This window comes from Chiloscyllium punctatum, chromosome 45, assembly GCF_047496795.1.
Source record: "Chiloscyllium punctatum isolate Juve2018m chromosome 45, sChiPun1.3, whole genome shotgun sequence".
NCBI classification, from domain to species: Eukaryota; Metazoa; Chordata; class Chondrichthyes; order Orectolobiformes; family Hemiscylliidae; genus Chiloscyllium; species Chiloscyllium punctatum.
In genome coordinates this window covers 13,325,241-13,347,175 of record NC_092783.1, presented here as the reverse complement: position 1 = coordinate 13,347,175, position 21,935 = coordinate 13,325,241, and the positions used below count along the sequence as shown (strand labels likewise).

Below are 21,935 nucleotides of genomic sequence, written 5' to 3'. Positions count from 1 at the left end.
ACACGTTGATCTGTTTAATTATGTCTGTTCATCTCCTTATGAGATCTTGTCACTATTCTCCTCATTGTTTACTACATTTCAGCATTTTATGAACTTTGAAATGATGTCCTGTCTGCTTAATTCAAACTGCAGGGTCACAAATCTGTACTTCCCTACTATTGTTAGAATACTGAATGGACTCTCAAACTCTTAATATTCGCCTTTGTTTTTGCCACTGTTATTATTACTATTATTTACTATCTATAAAGTAGTTGTAAATTTGCATCTGTGAAGCCCCATTCCAGCCATGAAAATTTAAAGTTTACAGAGAGCTCAACAGAGATGACAGTATTCCTACAGTGGTGATCAGATCCTTTTCTGCGTTGAGATGGAGGACAGAGCATTCGAGAGTTAATGGCTGACACATTAAAAATTAATCATCTCAGCTCAAAAGAATGAGCTGCCAGAGGGTGTGGTGGAGGCTGGTACAATTGCAACATTTAAGAGGCATTTGGATGGGTATATGAATAGGAAGGGTTTGGAGGGATATGGGCTGGGTGCTGGCAGGTGGGACTAGATTGGGTTGGGATATCTGGTCAGCATGGACAGGTTGGTCCAAAGGGTCTGTTCCCATGCTGTACATCTCTGACTCTATAAATGTTGCTAATGGGACATTATTAGATTAGATTAGATTAGATTACTTACAGTGTGGAAACAGGCCCTTCGGCCCAACAAGTCCACACCGCCCCGCCGAAGCGTAACCCACCCATACCCCTACATCTACATCTACATCTACCCCTTACCTAACACTACGGGCAATTTAGCATGGCCAATTCACCTGACCTGCACATCTTTGGACTGTGGGAGGAAACCGGAGCACCCGGAGGAAACCCACGCAGACACGGGGAGAACGTGCAAACTCCACACAGTAAGTCGCCTGAGGCGGGAATTGAACCCGGGTCTCTGGCGCTGTGAGGCAGCAGTGCTAACCACTGTGCCACCTGTGCCACTGTGTCAGACGTGAGCTGGTTGACTATCTTTTAGAATATGCAACCAATGTTATACAAAGATAGTGGCTGGATTGATGAGCACCTGTGACCGGTTCAAAGTAGCCTCAGGAGCCAAGGTAAGAATAGACGATGTTCTTTGGGAACTGGATTGACCAATCCTTTATCCCTTCACAGTTAGGTCAGACTATTTGAAGATGCTACGTATGTGGTTCGGAGGGACTGGGGCATGTGCCAAAATTCAGGATGAATGTATTACCAAGGTGAGATGGAATCTGGGCAGATGAGAGCACCGTGCCCTCTGCATTGCAGATAAAAATCTAGTCATCAGGTGTGAGTAACTCTCATTGCTGCTGTGTGTGGCACAGGTCTAGCCTATTCCCTAAGCCTGCGCCACTGCGGTGACCTGAGCCATCTTCCACTTCATCTGGAGATCAAAGATGGACTGTGTCAGAAGGGATACCATGATAATGGAGGAGGAAATGAACGTGCCCAACACAGCCCTCATTTGGATGGCCACCTTTCTCTGTCCTTGCATCAAGCTGTGCGTAGACTCTCCATGTGCAAACTGAGTGTCTCTGCATACTGAATTTCTATCTGTCCTTACAAAGAATGGGCCTGGCCAAATAGCAGCAAAATGGTCTTAGTAGTGTATCATCTGTGCCTCATGGAAAAATTTGTAAAGAAAATCACCTTTGACCACAAGTCCAACAGGCAATGTCAGTGTGTAGCATCCTCAAACCCCTCCAGGAAAAGGAGAGAGTTGATCCCTTCCCAGAGTCATTTGTCAGAATGCCTCATTGTAGTGCTTTCCAACAAGTACCACGATGTTGCTTGGCTGGTGGTGAGAAGGGCACTACCTGTGAGATCTTTCATGTACACCGAGACTGTCTCCATCCTGACATGCTGCCCTCGAAGCAACTGCAGGCATGAAGAGACTGGCACACATCTCCTTCTGGAATGTGTATTTGCAAAGAAAGTCTGGAGAGGGATGCAGTGGTTTGTCAATGTCCATCTATGATACATGACTCTGTGCTCTACTGTCTGCTCCCCTGAAGGACCATCAATTCAGTGAAAGACACTTTGGTCTGTTCAAAACTTGTTAGTCTTTCAGAGTAAGGAGTTGACTTCCACTGAGTGTTGCGACTGGCACATTCCAGGCCCAGGACTACGTGCTGCGGTTGAGGCAGCTGCTGTGAAGGCTGAATGAGGAAAGACCACTGATTCTCTGCTCAAGTACGATCGGAATCTGTTCAGTTATCAGACACACCCCCCTCCCCCCCCCCCCCCCCCACCGGTTTCCTAACTGTATTTAAATGCTGTCCTGCATAAGTAAGAAATGCCTTGGGATCTTTTGCAAATACAGGGAATTCCAAATTCCAATGTTTGTTTATTTTGTGTGCAAAGACTTTACAGCACTGCCTTAGTAACTATGTATGTACAAAAAGATTTTTCATGAATAAATTATATATTTGCAATAAAAGAAACGTGACTGGTCCAGCCTCTCCTATATGCTGTTGTCTCAGACCTCCATGATAGAGGACAGGAATAACTTGCTGTATGACTGCGGGCTTCATGTCATACAGCCTGGCATAAAAGGATTTACTAATCCTCAGGATGTCAGGTTAAGGTGACTTTACTGAGCCATCTACTCCTTCAGGCTTCAGGTCACACAGCTCTCACTATGCACCTTTTGAAAGAAGAAACTAGAGCACGTCTCAGTCCAGCTCTAGGCTATTGACCCTGGACCAGAAGATTATCTTGGAGGCCTCTGAGGCAAAGAGCGAGACTTGTTGGCTGTTCACTTCCTGGAGATCCTCCTTAACGTCAATCTAGTACCTGCAGCAGGAGTAGGTTCTGCAATCTTTCTGGACTTTGGACAACTCTCTCTGTCTGTCTGTCTGTCTCTCTCTCTCTCTCTCCCTCTCTCTCTCTCTCTCTCTCTCTCTCTCTCTCTCTCTCTCTTTCTCTGTCTGTCTGTCTGTCCATCTGTCTCTGTCACACTCTCACTCTCTCACTTCCTTGACTGTTCCCCACCAGACCCAGACTTTCATTCTCCCTTTTGAACTCCTCCAACTGTTCTGGGCTTACCAGTTTCACATTCAGATTCCATGTCCCCTTGCCAGTTTGTTAGGCATCCTGTAGGTGACAATCAGCCAGCAGGAGGTCACAGAGATGAGCACTGTCTTGACGTTCGTGGATCTGACCGAGAATGCTTGGAACACACTGGAAACTTATCCTTGAGTGGAAACACCATCGCTAGGTATATCTACACAGTGCCCAGTCTGCAGGAGTTCTGATAACTTCATAAGTTTGACATTGTTAACCATTTCAGTTGGGAATCTGGAAGTGATTTCCAGTTTGCTGTTCAGCGTCTCCAGATTGTCAAGATGCAGTTGAAGTCAGAAGCTCTGGGACTACGTGGTGACAGACTTAGTAAAGAGTGGGCTGAGACTACTATCTTAAAAGTCTTCCTGTCAAAATACAGAACCTCTTTTTGCCTCAATGGATGTAAATCGTGTTCTGCATGAGTAGGAAGTAAACCTTTTTTCATAACTGTAAGGCATGCCAGTTCCTGATCTTTGTATGTTCTTAAAATGCAGAGACTGTACAGAATTGCTTTAGTTTCTATGTATGTACAATAAGTTTTTTCTGAGTAAAGAATATTTTTGCACTTCAAATAAGAAGTGTGAAAGACTACTGTCTAAGATATTTCTGCTAAAGTACAAGAGGGTCTATTCAGTTTTCAGACCCACTGTTTTCCTCAAATGTATGTAAATACTGCCCTCCTTGAAGAGAATTCCTTTGGTTTTGCAACTGCAGGGAATGGCAAATTGATTTTTTTTCTTAATATGCAAAGACTGAACAGAACAGCTTTAGTACCTTCTTATGTACATCTCTGATTTTATGAATAAAATATGTCTTTGCAAGAAAAGTGAAAAAGGAATAAAGCTGATGTAATACATGACTAGGTAATGTGATTCAATGATATGTGGAAAGGTTTGATTTTCGATCTGGGCAGAGAACATGCAAGCTTGTTGGAATGGACATCTTTCTATATGACACCACCTAAACTTTTACTTTGTTTTGATGAGAATGAAAAGAACGCATTCTTGGAGCAGACAATCTGAGAAGCGATGCTTTCCAAGAAGCTGACATGCTAGCCTCCACTTCAGCTGAAGAAAGGGGGCTTGCAGATATGAGTGGATCCTTATTGAGTTCTTTTAAAAAAAAATCTGCATTTCTGATCTAGACAAGTTATCTGATACTCTTAAAAACTTGTGGTTTTCTGTAATGTTGAGTGTGTGACTGTTAGTGAGAAGGAGGACACATTTGTATGTGTTAGCAATTTGTAATATTTTCCCACCTGAGTGGGTTTTATCAATAAAACTTACTCTTAACATATTTAATAATGAAAGTTCTCTGGCTTAATTCTAGCCAACTATCTAATGAATTGGCAATATAGCATCCTATTGTTAAATTCAAAACCTTTTGCTGTCAAACAAGGAGTGTGAAAACGGAAAATTTAGCTCCCCTCTTCTCACTGGTTATAATGTTAAACTTTTTTAGACTGGGGAATCTTGAGGGTAATCTACGCTGTGCCAGTCATTTTGGTTAGAAAGGAAAAAGAAGCAAGTCATTGGGAGTTAAGAATGGTGGTTTCTCAAGAACTAAGTGCCCACTTAAAGGACCAAATAACGTATAATTGTTTAGGGTATTTTTGTACAGCTCTGATTAAGAGTCGTACTGAACTTGCAATGTTATCTCTGTTTCTGTCTCTCCCATGCTACCAAACTGACTGAGTTTTTCCAGCATTCTGTGTTTGTTTTGTATTTCCAGCAGCTGTAGTATTTTGCTTTTAATATTCTAGGGGATTTTCCTTCTGATTTAAAACACAGTTGATGTTTTCTGTAGTTTAGAATATAATGTTTCAAGACCTATACTATAATAAGCAAACTAAAAGCAACATTGTCTAAGCATTATTCAATCTTTCTAAGAGGAGTGATTTTGGATTCGAACTGTTAACTCTACCTTTTTCTTCACAGATGCTGCAAGACCTGCTGAATTTCTCCATCACTTTTTGTTTTTATTTCAGAATAGTATTTTGATAATTAAAAGCAAAGAACTGTGGGTGCTAGAGATCTCAAAAACAAAAAGTGATGGAGAAATTCAGCAGGTCTTGCAGCATCTGTGAAGAGAAAGGTAGAGTTAACAGTTCGAGTCCAAAATTACTGCTGTTAGAAAGATTGAATAACGTTTAGACAATGTTGCTTTTAGTTTGTTTATTATAGTCTAGGACTTGAAATTTAAATCTGTGATTCTTTCTGTCAGCTTGCATGTTCTCTGCCCAGATCCAAAACCAGGAACATGAATATGTTTTGCAAACTTTTGGGTCTCTGTGGGGGTCATAATACACTGTGATTAGCCACGTTCCATTCCCCATGTTTCACATGCTGCCACGATTTTGAGTCTTGTGCCTATGAAGTAAAGTCACAAGCTTGAGGTAAGGATCCTATTGAGTTGGCAAACAAGCCCACAAGTACAGGATTTGAAATTACCGTTCACCATCTGAGCTCTGCTATGTGACATCCTCATTTTTCCTGCACTCAGTCAGTAACTGCTTTACACTTCCCTTGCTTCTGTCTACAGTAGGTCAGTGCACAGATATCCAGGCCTTAAATGGCACTTCAGCTTGAAGTGCTCCATATTGTTAAGGAGGCTTTGGGTTCACTGTGCATCCCTTTATTTTGCTTGGCATCAATCCAGTCTGCTCCACCAGTCTCATCTTCATAGTTACTATTGGTGCCATAGAGCAGAAGAAATCTGCTACTCCATCAAGCACCACTACAACAGACTTTGGGAACCCCTATTTTAGTATATTTTTCTTATGGTAATGGGTCTGGTCTGTCCCCACATTATCCTTTCTTTGCTCAATTTCTGTTTTACCTGCCCATTTTTTGATGTAAATTAACCACATCAGTTTGAATTCACTGAAATTAGCTTTCCTCCATGTAAATACTTAGAGCCTCAATTGTTCCTTATTTCATTGTACGGCTATTCTAAATCTTTTAATGTAATTACTGTTTCCAAAATGACCCCCAAGTGAAGCATCCTCAGTTTGTCCCACTTCTTTCCCCCCATAACATTGTAGCATTGCTGCACACATACAAAATGTATACAAATGGTTACTTGCTTGTGCTGTCAAGTTTATGGGTTAGTACCTGGTTGTCCTTTGCAATTTTCAGTTTCTTTGGAAGACCAAGATATCAGGGCATCAATATAGGATTACCACCCAGAACTCTGAAATCAGTGGAGACTTCTTTATGCATGAAGTGACAATTTGGGCGAGGGGCTTAAAACAACAAAAAGAACATGCTCAAGGGTACTTCCTGACGGAAAGAAAATCTTCTGCAAAATAACAGAAAATGTTGAAAAATGCAGCAGTGGGCCAAAGAATGGCAGATGGTGTTTAATTTAAATAAAAGTGAGGTGCTGCACCTTGGAAAGGCAAATCAGGGCAGGATTTATACATACATGGTAAGGTACTAGGGGTGTTACTGAGCAAAGATCTTGGAGTGCAGGTTCATAACTCCTTGAAAGTGGAGTCACAGGTAGATAGAATAGTGAAAAAGGCATTTGATATGCTTTCCTTTATTGGTCAGAGCATTGAGTATCAGAGATGGGAGGTCATGCTGTGGCTGTAGAGGACATTGGTTAGGCCACTTTTGGGATATTATGTGCACTTCTGGTCTCCCTCCTATAGAAAGGATATTGTGAAATTCGAAAGGGTTCAGAATATATTTGCAAGGATCTGGATGTAAGTTTGCTTGCTGAGCTGGAAGGTTTGTTTTCAGATGTTTCGTCACCATACTAGGCAACATCTTCAGTGAGTCTCCAAATGAAACACTGGTGGTGTAGCCCGATTTCTATTCATATGTTTGAGTTTCCTAGAGTTGGTGATGTCATTTCCTGTTCTTTTTCTCAGGAGGTGGTATATGGGGTTCAAGTTAATGTGTTTGTTGATAGAGTTCCGGTTGGAATGCCATGCTTCTAGGAATTCTCGTGCATATTTGTGTTTGGCTTGTCCTAGGATGGATGTGTTGTCCCAGTCAAAGTGATGTCCTTCCTCATCCGTACGTAAGGATACTAGTGAGACTGGGTCATGTTGATTTGTGGCTAGTTGATGTTAATGTATGCTGCCTGTTCTGCCTGGCAGAAAACTAGCCACCAGGATACATGAACATCAACTAGCCACAAAATGACATGACCCACTCTCACTCGTATCCTTACATACGGATGCAGAAGGACACCACTTTGACTGGGACAACACATCCATCCTAGGACAGGCCAAACAAAGACATACACTAGAATTCCTAGAAGCATGGCATCCCAACCGGAACTCTATCAACAAACACATTGACTTAGATCCCATTTACCACCCCCTGAAAAAAAACAGAAAGTGACATTACCATTGGAAATAGCATCACCACAGGAAATGACATCACCAACCCAAGGAAACTCAAACATATAAATAGAAAGTGGGCTACACCACCAGTGTTTCATTCGGAGGCTCATTGAAGATGTTGCCTAGCATGGTGACGAAACATCTGAAAACAAACCTTCCAGCTCACCAAGCAAACCTACATCCAGAACCTCAACCTGAGCTACACATCTTCTCAAAACTCTCTAATTTGTAAGGTTGTTGCCAGAGTTGGAGCATTTCAGCCAAAGGGATAGGCTGGGGCTGTTTTCCCTGGAGCATTGGAGGTTTATAAAAGCATGAGTGGCATGAGTAAGGAAGTTGGACAAGGTCTTTTCCCTGGGGTGTGGGAGTCCAGAACTAGAGGGCCCAGGTTTAGGGTGAGAAGAGAAAGATATAAAAGGGACCTCAGGGCCAACCTTTCACACAGTGGGTAGTGTGTGTATGGAATAAGCTGCCAGAGGAAGTGGTAGAGGCTGGTACAATTATAGCATTTAAAAGGCATCTGGATGGGTATAAAAATAGGAAGGGTTTGGAAAGATATGGCCAAATGCTAGCAAACAGGACTAGATTAATTTAGGATATCTGGTTGGCATTGACGTGCTGGACTGAAGGGTCTGTTTCCGTGCTGTAAATCTCTCAGACTCTCTGGCAAGCAGCATCTGTTTTTAAAAAACAGAAATAGCCTTAGTGTTTCAAAATGTTACTGCTGTTTCTCTCTCCACAGATGCTGCCTGTCCACTGAGAATTTTTAGTGTTTTCTGTTTTATTCCAGACTTCGAACTTTCATGTTATTTTGCCTTTTGAAAAGAAAATCTTTTTATCTGATTTGGTCCTTATAGGTGAGAAGGCTGGTCCTGATTCTATATCCTCTGAAGTGGTAACCAAACCTGTTCGGAACTTCACCTCATCTCAGGTTAGTGAAAAGGAATAGGGCGGTGCAAAGAGTTACTGTGACACATTAAAATTAGAATCACTTTACAAGGCAAACCTTTGTAATTCCTTTGGGAAGTATACACTGCACCATGAATTTAATGCAATACAATAAGCAGAATATTTTTATTTGTTCTCTAATTACCTGTGAGATTAGTTAAGAGTTGACCATGTTGTGGGAAGTCCATGTGACCCAGACCAGGCAAGGACAACAAATTTCCATTCCTGTAGGCCATCGTTCTGAGAATACTTTTCACTTCCATTTTTAAAAAAATTAGCTGTCATGATGGGATATGATCCTGCGCCCACCCCGCCCCGAGAATTTAACCCTTGACATTACTCGTCCAGTGACATTACTGTCATCCCTTATTCACTCTGTTAAGCTATGGGTTTCAAATAGATTAAGCAATTGAATTTTCATTTGTAAAACTTGATCTCCTTAGGAGTAAAATGTTGGTAGTTTTGTTTACTACAAAACCATATTCTTTGTTGACAGGTTGCCTTGAAGTCTGAAAACATCCTGAATATCTGTTTTGCTGACTTGCTATTTTTGGGACCATTCTTTTACTGACTACTTTCCTGGACATCCTTGATCTCTGAATAAATAATCCATTCATGGAGTTATACAGTATGGAAACAGACCCTTCAGGCCAACTCACCATGTCGAGCAAGTTTCCTTAACTAAGCTACACAACTGAGCTGAAAACTACACAACACCAGGTTATAATCCCACCAGTTTATTTGCAAGTGTTAGCTTCCAGAGCACTGCTCCTTCATCAGGTGGTACCTTCCTTCACCAGGAAGGAGCAGCGCTCCGAAATCTAGTGCTTCCAAATAAACCTGTTGCACAATAACCTGGTGTTGTCTGATTTTTAACTTTGTCCACCCCAGTCCTACACACAGCTCCTGCACATCATAAAATAAACTAATCCTACTTGATTGCATTTGCCGCATATCCCTTTAAACATTTCTTATTCATGTACCTATCCAAATGACTTTTAAGTATTATAATTTTATTTGCATCTGCCACTTCATCTGGCAGTTCATTCCACACATGAACCACCCTCTGTAAGATATAGTTGCTTCTCAGGTCCATTTTAAATCTTTCTCCTCTCGCCTTAATATGCCCCCTAGATTTGAACATACTCCCCTGGAGAAAAAAAACCTTTGCTATGCACCTTATCTATGCCCCTCAGGATTTTATAAACCTCTATAGGATCACCCCGCAAAAAAGAACTGGCTTATCCAGCCTATCCTTATAACTGAAACCACCTAGTCCCAGCGACAATCTTTTCCCAGCAAATCTTTTCTGAACCCTCTCCAATTTAATAATATCCTTCATAAAGCAGGACAACCAGAACTGTTCACAGTACTCCAAAAGCAGCCTCACCAATATCGTCTACAACCCCAACATGATGTCCCAACTCCTATACTCAAAGATCTGAGCAATGAAGGCAAGCGTGTGCAACACCTTAGCTATTCTGTCTACTTGTGATGCAAACTTCAAAGAACTATGTACACAAACCCCTAGGTCTCTCTGTTCGACAACACTACCCAGAGAGAAAGTGAGGACTGCATATGCTGGAGAACAGTCGAAGAGTGTGGTGCTGGAAAAGCACAGCTGCTCAGGCCGCATCCGAGGAGTAGGAGAGCTCGAAACATTGACTCTCCTGCTTCTCTGATGCTGCCTGAGTGCGTATGCTTTTCCAGTACCACACTTTCCAATACTACACAAGACTACTATTATTGGTGTAAGCCCTGCCCTTGTTTGTTTTATCAAATACCTTGCATTTATTCAAATTAAACTCCATCTGACACTCATCAACCCATTGGACCAATTGATCAAGATCTCTTTGTAATCTTAGATAACCTTCTTTACTGTCGACCGCACCACCAATTTTGGTGTCATTCGCAAATTTACTAACCATGCCTCCTAAATTCTCATCCAAATGGTTTATATAATTGACATACAAAAGTGAATCCAGCGCTGATCCCTGCAGAACACCACTGGTGACAGGCCTCCAGTTTCAAAAACAGCCCTCCATCACTACCCCTGTCTTCTTCCATCAAGCCAATTGGTAAGCTGTCCTTGAATCCCACGTGATCTAACTAATTAGTCTACTTTGTCAGGTAGAGATGCGGAACCTTGTCAAAGGCTTTACTAAAGTCCATATAGGCAATGTTCACTGCTCTGCCCTCGTCAATCTTTTTGAATTTATCCTCAAAAAATGCAATTTCCCACGCACAAAGCCATGCTTTAGGTTACGAACAAATCTATATTAAGTCATGATTTTTATGTCTTTATAAAGATAATTTCTCCTTTGTTGGTCCATCCGGGCCATGCACCTTTTCTGGTTGAGAAGGAACGTCAAGCACCTTATTTCACATCCACATTCAACTAGCAAGTATGCTTAGACTGGTCATGTCACATCCTAACTTCTGTGGTACCTTGCTTTTTTAGCTTGCTTTGTACCCAGGTTCAGAACTATGGCAAAACTTTCTCTGTGTTCTCCTGTGCTATGCACATCATGTTAACTTAAATATGGAGCTATTCATTTGAGAATTAGAGAAAGAAAACTTTCTTTTTTCTATTGCAGATTCCGGATTTACTTGCACCTGGCAACATTCACTCAGATAGAAGTCAAGAGGCCAACTTGTCATGTAGCAATAAACCAAACCTTGCACTCAACCTTAAGTCGCCATCTATTATTGTTACCCAAGGTATGTTGATGCTTCGTACTTCTGAAAGATGAGGCAATTTGATAATGTTAAGAGCAGGGTTGTTATGAAAGCTTAATGGTGGGTCTGTGAAATTTCCATCTTGCATCTGCTTGAATTGTGAAAAATCTCAAATACACTTCCAGATTTGTCTTTTCAACCTTGAATTAAGTCTTTTAAAACTATGTATGATAGTTTTAACGGTCAGACTTCATCAGGAGCAGTAATTGTAATGGAATCTTGAGGTGATTACTTCAAAAGGATTGCACAAGAGTATTGCCACAATGAAGAAGTGTTGGTTTTTGCAGGACCTTTAGCTACAGTGTGCACATAAACAAAATGAAAATGATTCTGTTGTATATGGCTGTGTCTGTGCCCAAAGTAAAAAAAAACATGACAGCTTTATGACCAGTGCGATAACTATCATTAACCATGTGGTATAGAAATATACAAAGTCCAGCAACATTCCAATGTACCTGTAAAATTGAATATCATTTGATATCATTAAGGTGCATTTTCCACTTGCCGCAAAGGCTGATACTACTGCTTTTCCTCATTGCTTAGTAACTTTGTCAAAAGAATGGTAGAATCTCTTAAATCAAGACCTCAAGGTGGAGTTCTCAACATTCTCTTTAATGGCAAGCATCCACAGGAATTGGAATTGGAATCAGAATCAGAATCAGGAACAGAGAGATGCCAAAACTCTGGGAGGGGTGATGGTGGATTTACGGGTGTAAGACAGAGAGTGCAATACAAACTGCTGCAGGAAGCGGACAACACATTCTTTAAAAAGTTTGTTCATGGGCTGTAAGCAGGCTGCCTTCTTGAACTGTTGCAGTTCCTGTTAGGTGTGCCATGTGAGCAGTGCTATTATGACCTAATGACAATGAAGGAACATAATACAATTCCAGGTCAGATTGGTGTGTGGCATGGTTGGAGAGGGAGGGAACTTGTAGGAAGTGGTGGTCCCGTGCATCTGCTGTCTTTGTCCTTTTAGGTTGTATAGGTCATGGACTTGGAAGCTGCTTCGAAAGAGCTTTGGTACATTAGTGCAGTGCGTCCTGTGGATGATATGCACTGCTGCTACTGTGTCAATAGTGATGGAGGTGGATGTTGAATTTGGTGAATGAGGATGGATGATGTAAAGTTTTGAGTGTTTTTGGAGCTGCAGTCATCCAGGCAAGCAGGGTATACTCCATCACACACCTGACCTATAGATGGCGGACATGCATTGGGGAGACAGGAAGTGATCTACTCTCAGTAAAATTCCAAGCCTCTAACCTGATTTTGTAGCTTTTATATGGCTTGTCCAGTCCAGTTTTTAGTCTATGGTAATTTTCAGGATGTTGATAGTGGGGGAATCAATGATGGTAGTACTATTGAACGTAAAGGGACAATGGTTAGATTTTCTCTTTTTCGCAATGAACTTTGCCTTACATTGTGTGTTCTAAATGTTACTTATGACCATTCTTGGAATAGCAGGGCTTCATTTCTTGGGTGCTACTCAAGTGAGGCATAACAATTTAATATTCTAAAACAGCCCAAAGCAGTTCATAAACGTGATTGCTGAACAAAATCTGGCACCCAAACACAAGAGAGATTGGAACATGTGAAAGCACCTTAAAGAAAGGAGTGAGAGAGGAGTTACAAGGCATGGAAATTGAGGTAACCCATCAATGATTAAACAAAAAAGACATGCATGGGCAACACATTAGAATTAGAGGAACTCAATGTTTGGGGCAGGAAGAAATTGGCAAATGCATGAGTGATGATTGAACAGAAATTGGTGTGAATTAGAAAATGGCAAGTAAGATTTGGATGAATGCAAGAAGCTAACACAAACTGGAGGGAGGAAAGAAAATAAATGAGAATGAGAGAAACAACAACTTTAACGCTGGATCAAAATCCTGGAACTCCCTCCTGAATAGCAGTGTGTACGTCTGTCAGGTGGACCATGGTTTAAGAAGGCGATTCCCAAAAGTGTTCTCTCAGGAAATAATGGTTAGTCAATAAAGCTGGCCTTGCCAAAATCATGTGCCAAGAAGAAATTTGCTAAACAACTTCTAGTCATTACATTTTAACTCCCAAGATTCCAAAATCTCAATAATACCAAGATTCCTTGTAGTCAGTTTTATTTTATGCTTTCTGTTTTCAATCTCATTATGGCTGTTGTTCTCTCCATTGGCCTGACTGACCTTGGAATTGTAATGAGGCACAATTTGCTATAGTCTCGTTGGCTGTCCAGAGCTCTCTTAGATTCTCCTGTCACCACTTTGCCTTGACATGTTGGAAAAATGGCAGAAGATGATCCAAAAATTGGCTGGGTTTTTGATAGTGAAGAGGATGGTTGTCAAATGCAGGATGAAATCATAGTTTGGTTGAATGGCTATAAAAGTGGCAAATGGAAATCAATCCCAAAAGTGCAAGGTTTTACATTTGGGGAGAGAAAACAAAACCAGGAAATATGAAGAAGAGATGAAGTGAAATAACTAGATCTGGTTTGCACAAGAGAGGCAAACTTTGTTTAAAAAAAGTTAGGGCATAAATCAGTTTTTTGGATGATTAAGTTATTGATTAAAAAGAAAATTCTTTACTGCCTAGACGTCCTCAAGTTTTGCCCGAATGAACAGTAAGCAATAGATGCTGTTTGCCTTGGATGGTACTATGTAATTTGGACCAAATGCAATTAGTAGGTGACCCATTTATTCATGATGAATGAAACATTGTGCAGTATCTTATTTGGGATGTAGATGGCAAGGGAAAATACAAATTTAGTCTTTGTGCTGCTCTGTTGCTCAATTGTGCTTTTGACCTTTAAAAGATTCGTTTTTAGCTGCATAGCAATTGTTGGCAGTGGTGTCTGCATTCCACTTGCAGCTTGCTTATTCTGTTAAAGTTGGTTATACTATAAATTATTTTGTAGAACAAGCGAACATTGACAGTTGGAACTCCATGCATTGAACTGAGAAATATTACAGCAGGACTATCTCATAAGCAGTTCAAGTCTGCATTCACATAAGCTGGTAAACCTCAAAGGGTTATTACTGGATAATGAATAGTTGCACCAGAATGAAGAGACTGTTCCAGTGAAATTTGTTTTCCAGTATTCCAGCCAGCATTCATTTTAAGTCAAATTTCAGATGCAAACTTTAGATTTATTTCAGAAACTTACTACTTGGCATGGTTATTAGAACCTCCACTCAAAAAGCAATATACCAAATGCCCTCCATGCTTTTGAACACATTAGAGCTATTTTTTCCTTTGCCCCCTGCTTTTCCTCCAGTTACCCAGCACATTTGACAAGCTGTCCACTTGTTAAATACAGGTGATATTGTAACATTCAGATTTTTCTTTTTAATCTAGTGACTAATCAGAGCTCTGTCATAGTGCTAAGTTGAAAATGAAGATTTGTAAATGTATTGTTGAAGCACAAAACTATGAAACATGAAGAGTCTCCATTATTTTTGTGCATGTTGAACATCCATCATGTCTATATTTAGTAACTAGATGATAACTCCTTAACCTTCTCAGTGGGAGTGTGCAGTTTAGAATTTGTTGTATGCTGAGATGTGAGACTCATGGTTCAGATCATGAATTTAGCATCTAAATTCACATTTCAAGACATGAATATGAGGTTCAACATACACTATGCAGTCAAACCTAGTCGGGTCAGAATGCAAAAAGGAATGTAGCACTGGACTTGGAATACTTGAGAAATCATTGTAATGTTTTTCAGTTTTCACAGATTCTTTGACCATGACCCATATCCTATTTGGCATTTTGATGCAGGCTTGATCGTTAAAATTTCCTCTTCGAGGCTTATTCAGGGCCCTTCTGTATTCCAGAGCTGAAAAATGTGTTGCTGGAAAAGCGCAGCAGGTCAGGCAGCATCCCAGGAGCAGGAGGATCGACGTTTCGGGCATAAGCCCTTCTTCAGGAATGAGATGCCTGACCTGCTGCGCTTTTCCAGCAATACATTTTACGCTCTGAACTCCAGCATCTGCAGTCCTCACTTTCTCCTTCTGTATTCCATCTTTGCAACATATTGCTGCTTCAAATTGTGTTATGAATTGATACAGAGCACCATTATTTTGGATCTCTGCTATGGGTAGCCTAAGTGCATCATGGTATTAACATTTTAATTGATGAAATAAATTAGTAAAATTATTTAATCTGGAATGTATTATTATTTTTCTTGTCCTAATTTCAACTTTGAGCTTTTTTCAAGGGACATAGTTCTGAAATTGAGGTGGAATCTTTTTTTTAAAACAAAAAAAACTGTACAAGAGCAAAATAGGGCCAATGATCTGATTTGTATCCCTTTTGTAATTTTTCATTTTGTCTTCTATAAACTTTAGATTGCACCTTAGAGAAGGAGGAGGGAAATGGAGGGTTTTTGACAGAAAGAGGTTAACGGTGTGAGTTAGGGCATCTTCATTTAAGGCAACCTGAAGTCAACTGATTGTCTAGCATACGTTGTTGGCAGGTTTGATGAGATTGTGCTGACACCTATGAGATAAGTGATATAAATTAGACAATAACAAAATAAAAGAAGGGAAGACAGATGAGATGGACATATTACTTTGCTATTCTCATTTATTTTTTAAAAATTTAAATTAAATGTGAAAAACCGATCAGAAAAGGGTAGCGGTTAGGAGGAAAATTGGTTATGGACTCTTAAGACCTATCTTAAGCTAAGGAAGGGAGAATATTTAGGGATTGAGGGATAGTTGATACATGAAGAGAGTGGAGTATTAATGCTCAATTGTGTTGTGACCCCAGTTTTGTCTAGCTGTTAGTGGGCGAATCAGATCTCTGAAATCTGGCTTGATAATCATAAGCATTATTTTTTGCAGTTTGATTAGTCACCATCTGACTGACCACCAAAACAATGTTCTTTTAACAGAAGAAGAAAATTTTATTACACACAAGAAAAGAAAAGAGAGAGACTGAAGACAATTTAAAATCATGACATAAACAGCAAAAAGAAGTATTCACACTATTCCCAGCAATGTAATTTACAGACCCTTTACTCAACCCTACTGAAGTGTCCCTACATTCTAACTCTTAAATTTCTCACTGAACGGATGAGATTGCAACAATGTTCTTTACTTAATTTTTTGCACTCTGACAGTGAGTCACTCTGTTACTGACTATCCCAAGGTCCAGGCGCTGGCTACTTCACTGACCTTCTAACATTATTGAAAAACAAAGTCACATTTCACAGAACTGAAAAGTTAATCAACATCTGAAAGAGTGAATATAGCAAAATACTAGCATTTCCATTAATTAATCATTGCTTTCTGTTATGCAAGATATACAGGAATCAGTCATTTAGCAGCCGCCCCTTCCCCCCCACCCCAAGACCTTTTGTTTTACCATTTACTGAGACCTTGGCTGATCTGTGTACAGACATTGTTGACCTTCACCCCTTGATATTTTTGATTAATAGAAATCAATTGTTATTTCAGGAAGAGCATTTCAAACTTCTGCCAAGTTTGGTGTGTAGACCTGTTTCCTAACTTTACCTCTGACAGCTTAGTCTCTAATTTTACGGTGCAACCCAATGCCTAGCCTCCCTAACCAATGAAATTAGCTCCTTTTATCTCCTTTTATTCTTTCATGTGGAATGGGCATCACTGGCATGACCAGTATCATTGCTCATCCAAAAATGTCCTTGAACTGAGTGGCTTGTGAGGCCATTTCAGAGGGCGATCCAGGGCTAATCATGTCGCTTTGGATCTGGAGTTATGTGGAAGAAGCATGGACATCAGATAGACACATAGGAAATTAGAATAGTACTAGGCTATTCGGCTCTTCAAGCCTGCTTACCATTCAATACAATTATGATTGATCATCCAACTCAGTACCCTATTCCTGGTTTTGCCCCATACTCTTTGATCCTTTTAGTAGTAAGAACTATTATTTAACTTCTTGAAAACATTCAATGTTTTGGTCTCAAACATTTTATGTGGCAGAAAATTCCACAGGCTCATCACTCTGAGTGAAGCCATGTCTTCTCATTTCAGTCCTAAATATCTTACCCGATATCCTTAGACAGTGACCCTGGTTCTGGACTCTTTGGTCATCAGGGACATCCTTTTTGCAATAACCCTGTCTCGTTCTCTTGGACTGTTATAGGTTCCTTTGAGATCTTCTCCCTTATTCTTAGAAACTCCAGTGAATGTAGTCCTAATTGTTCCCGTTTCTCTTCATACATTCATCCTGCCATCCCAGGAATCAGTCTAGTAAACTATTGTTGCAATATGTCCCTAGCCAGAACATCCATCCTCACGTAAGGAGATTAAAACTGTGCATAGTTCTATAGATGTGGTCTCACTAAGGTCCTGTCCTGTTGCAGCAAGAAATCTTCGTTCCTGTAGTAAAATACTCTCATTATAAAGGCCAACCTACCACTTGTTTCCTTCATTGCTTGCTGCACCTGCATACTTACTTTCAGTGATTGCTGTACAAAGGCACCCAGGTCTCGTTGCATCTCCTCATTTCCCAATCTATCACCATTCAGATAGTAATCTATCTTTCTGTTTTTGCTACCAAAGTTGATAATCTCACATTTGTCCACATTGGGTCCAGGCACTGATTCCTGTAATACTCCACTATTCACTTGTTGCCACTCAGAAAATGATGAGTTTGTCCATGTGCTATTTCCAATCCCATGCAATTTAATCAAAAGCCTTGTTGAAGTTCAAGCAGTCAGTGTTGAATGCTTGCCCTCATACACACTTGGTTGCATCTTCCAAAAATGTAATTAAGTTAGCCAGACATGCCCCCCCCCACCTTAAAAAAGCCATACTGATACCTCTTGATTAATCCCTGCCTTTCCAACTCAGATGAATCTGCCCCTCAGAATTGCTTCCAATAGTTTCCCCACTACTGAACTTTGACTGACTGGGTTTATCCCTTGTTCCCTGCTTGAATAACGGTATCACACACTGGCTATCCTGCAGTCCTCTGGCACCTCTCCTGTGACTAGAGAGAAATTAGAAATTATTGCTCGCGTCCCTGCTATTTTCTCCTTTTGGACATTTATTCAGTACTGAATTAATACCTTGTTCCACTGTCCTGAGTTAACAATATATTTTTCTAATCTTCATAAATGTTTCAGAGTGCTCATAGTTTATCCTTCTAACACGATGATAAAATGTGATGCTTTCATTTCTCCATCCCCTAAAACCTGGAATATTCCTTACACTACATTACTTTAAGTGTTTAAACTGTGTGAGAAAGACATGTTTGTGATAGTACTCCTGAAAGAGGAAAGTTAATTGTGAAATCAAAATACGATGAGAAGCGTTTGGATTACGTGCATGTCAGAAATACATGACAAACCTGTATTCTAACTGCAAATCTAAGGCAAGTTAAATATGTTGGGCACATCTTTTCATATCATAATGTCTGTCTTCTACTTAACTTAATATTTGTTCTCATTACGTGCAACTTTGTTTTCCTTCCTAACACCACATGCAGGGTAAGCTTTTGACTCAGTTGGAAAGCTGTTAAGTAAATTCATATGATATAAATGAAACCTATCACAGATGTTTGGTAGCAAATGAACCAAATTGCACAATATTTACCTGTTTCGTGTGAGGAACAAAGAAATGTTCAGGATGCAAGGATATTATTCTTCATACAAAAATTGGAAAGATTGTTGCTTGTCCCTAATGTAAACAAAATGCAGTGTTTGTGCACCCTAAAACTAATGCTTTCTGATGAGCTTCAGCAAAGTTTGTTGGCTTTGTGCTAGACCCTTTTCCATGCTCAGCTTGTAGGCACTTTGGGAATAAGGCAGAATTGTAAAGACAATAATGGTTTACTTCATCATTCACATGTTTATTAAGCATTCAAGATTCTTTGAAAAAGGAATGATTTTGAAGGAATGTTTCTTTGTCACTGTGCTGTTGACTTAAAATGTGATGTCACTGTCCTGTAAAGCCTCTGCAATTCAAAGTAGTTTTCTTTGTAATGTTAATCTAGCAATATATGCCAATTTATTGTGTATCAATCATTTTTGTCACTTCCTCAACAAATTCAATGAAATTTTGATGTGGAGATGCCGGAGTTGGACTGAGGTGAACAGGGGCAAAAATCAAATGACACCAGGTTATAGTCCAAAAGGTTTATTTAAAATTGCAAGCTTTCGGAGCGCCATTCCTTCCTCAGGTGTGAGACAAGATCTCCCTTGCACAAAGCCATGCTAACTATCCCAAATAACTGTCCCTGGTGTTGTGATTTTTAACTTTGTCCACTCTCGTCCAAAACCAGGACCTCTACATCATCCCTAATAAGTCCAATCCTTTCCAAATGCGAGTAAATCCTGCCCCTGAGTACATTCTCCACTAATTTCCCTACATTTAATGTAAGGCTCGTTGGCCTATAATTTCCCGGTTTATCCTTGTTTCCCTTCTTAAACAATTGAACAACATTCTCCAGTCTTCTGGCTGAAGAGAATCCGAAGATTTCTGTAAAGGCCCAGCAATCTGCCACCTTGCCTTCCTCGGTATCCTGGGATAACTCCCATCAAGTCCTTCTCAACCTTAATGTTTTCGAGACATCCAACACTACCACTCTAATATCAACATGCTGCAGATTTTCAAGATATTAATTCCTAATATTACCATCATCTGAGCCTCTGTGATAGCCATTGCGAAGTACTCACTCAGGACCGTACTTATTTCCTGTGATTCCACACGTAAATTCCCCCCTTTGTCCTTGAGTGGACCTACCCTTTGCCTAGCTACCATCTTGGTTCCTCATATATGTATAAAATGCCTTGGGATTCTCCTTAATCATACTTGCCAAGACCATGTCATGGCCCCTTTTAGCCTTCCTAATTCTTTGTTCTTTCCTTCTTCCTTTGTATTCTTCAAGGGCCTTGTCTGATTTCAATTTTCTAAACTTTACATTTGCTTCAGTTTTCTTTTTGAATAAACTTTGTCTATCTCTTGTCATCCAGGGTTCCAAATCTCGCCAATTTTCTCTTTCATCCTCACAGTCACATGCTGGTCCTGAACTCTGATCAACTGTCCTTTAAAAGACTCCCACATGTCAGATGTGGATTTATCCTTAAACAGCTTCTCCAAATCTAGTTTGGGTATTTGCAGAGGCTGCTTGTCTCTCAAATAACCTTTCACTTCTAATAATATATCTTCATTGCACCTTAACATGACTGCTCTTGTGCAGTTTTCACTGTTGGCCCTGGCAATGTGTAAATGCCTCTTAAACGTTGCTACCGTATCTGCTTCTACCATCACCCCTGCCAGTGCCACCTTTTGTGTAAAATAAAACTTGGCTTACACATCTCTGCTAAACTTTATCCCTCACCCAAATCTATGCCCCCTACATTTTCACCCAGCAAAACAGAGTCTAACGATCCACCCTATCCATGTTGCTTCTAATTTTATATGTTTTGGCAGTAGCAGAACTTAAGTAATGTTAGTGGACTTCAAGCTTTCAATCCAAGTGTCATTGAGAAACCTGTTGCTGTACTTGTACGTGTGTCTATCTCTGCGTTTTGATAAAGTCATTAATGGTCAAGACCATTAGATATCTGCCTGGGCTGAGCAGCTGCCTAGTTTCTGACAGTGCTGTGAGTGTTTTTTGAGTCTATTTGAGGAAGAGTACCCATCAAGTTCAAAGTTTCTAAGGTGGTGTAAGGTGCAGTTGAAAGCCTTGCCTGTGCATACTTCAAGCATCGAGTCACTTCCGCCTTGAAAATCGAGGTAGAGGTGAAGGCATATTTGGTGCTGGCCTGTTCCTGGTGGAGGTTTACAGGATGCTGCATAAGAGAAAAAAGGTAGTTGTTTGAGAGAATAAAAACTTCTGCAGATAAAGGATGTATTACTGGTATTGAAAGAGCAGCACAGCACCATGTAACATATTGGTTTGGATGGCAATTGAGATCTCCCCATCCCCAACCTGCTGCTGCTTTCACACCCTGTCATCCAGCTGTTAGTCAATTTTTTCTGCGGTGACACAGGTGAAAGAATTCAGTTTGGTAAAAGTAGACAAAAGAGCATTTAGTGATGGCATGTAAGTGAGAACATGAGGGGTCTCCAGTGAGTGAGTGAAAGGCACAGTAAAAATTGTGAAGTTCATATGCCTATCCGATTGATAACTGTTCAAATTGTTTTTGTTAGTCAAACTTTTGCTCAGTTTTCTGCCTTATGGTGTCTTAACTTAGCTGGTTGGAATCTTGTTTTTCTTGAATCTTGGCAGCTACAAGAACCGTAAAGCAAGTTTACATGGAAGATGAAAAAATTCTCCTAAAAATGAAACATTTTTGGAAGGGTTAAAAAAAGTCATCTTGGTCAGCAATCTGTGAGGTAAACAGGAAAAATCATCAAATGCTTTGACAGACGAAGGAAATCCTGTTATACTGCCTCCTGTGGATACTTAACAAGGGCACCTTTCTGAGAATCTCGTGAATTCTGACTCCTTGGAAGCATATATTCTAACAAATCAGCTCTAAGTTGCTCTTCTGACATTTTTAGGGTTCAAATAATATCAACTGGTGGGAAGTCTGCAAGTGCACACTAAAGAGTCTTTGTTTCTATCAGAATGTACTTGAATTTTGCTATAAAATGGTAATCCTATTAGCCACTGCTATATTGTTGTTTTATTTTGTTGTAGTTTAAAGTTTGAAAAGTTCAATGGGAAATGATTGTAAAGGTTTGATATGATGAAGCAGCTGTGTAACAGATTTGGCATCATAGCTCCATGAAGTTTGGAAACAGCAATGTAGTGATATGTCATGAAACATTTGCAGCTTTGTGTTGGGGTTTGTTGTGTTTGTATAA

The 21,935-nt window shown here is 40.2% G+C and overlaps 1 protein-coding gene across 14 annotated transcripts in view; it reads left to right on the top strand.

The window, feature by feature from the left end:
- The window catches only part of LOC140467167 (ankyrin repeat and SAM domain-containing protein 1A-like), a 346,018-nt gene that overhangs the window by 174,660 nt on the left and 149,423 nt on the right, over window positions 1–21,935 (top strand). For all 14 annotated transcript variants that reach the window (XR_011955354.1, XM_072563318.1, XM_072563316.1 and 11 more), the window contains 2 exons: window positions 8,310–8,383; window positions 10,998–11,121. Coding sequence is in view for 13 of the 14 variants with exons in the window: in XM_072563318.1 (XP_072419419.1) it covers window positions 8,310–8,383; window positions 10,998–11,121 (198 nt within the window). In the remaining variant the exon portion in view is untranslated. The remainder of the gene's footprint in view (window positions 1–8,309; window positions 8,384–10,997; window positions 11,122–21,935) is intronic.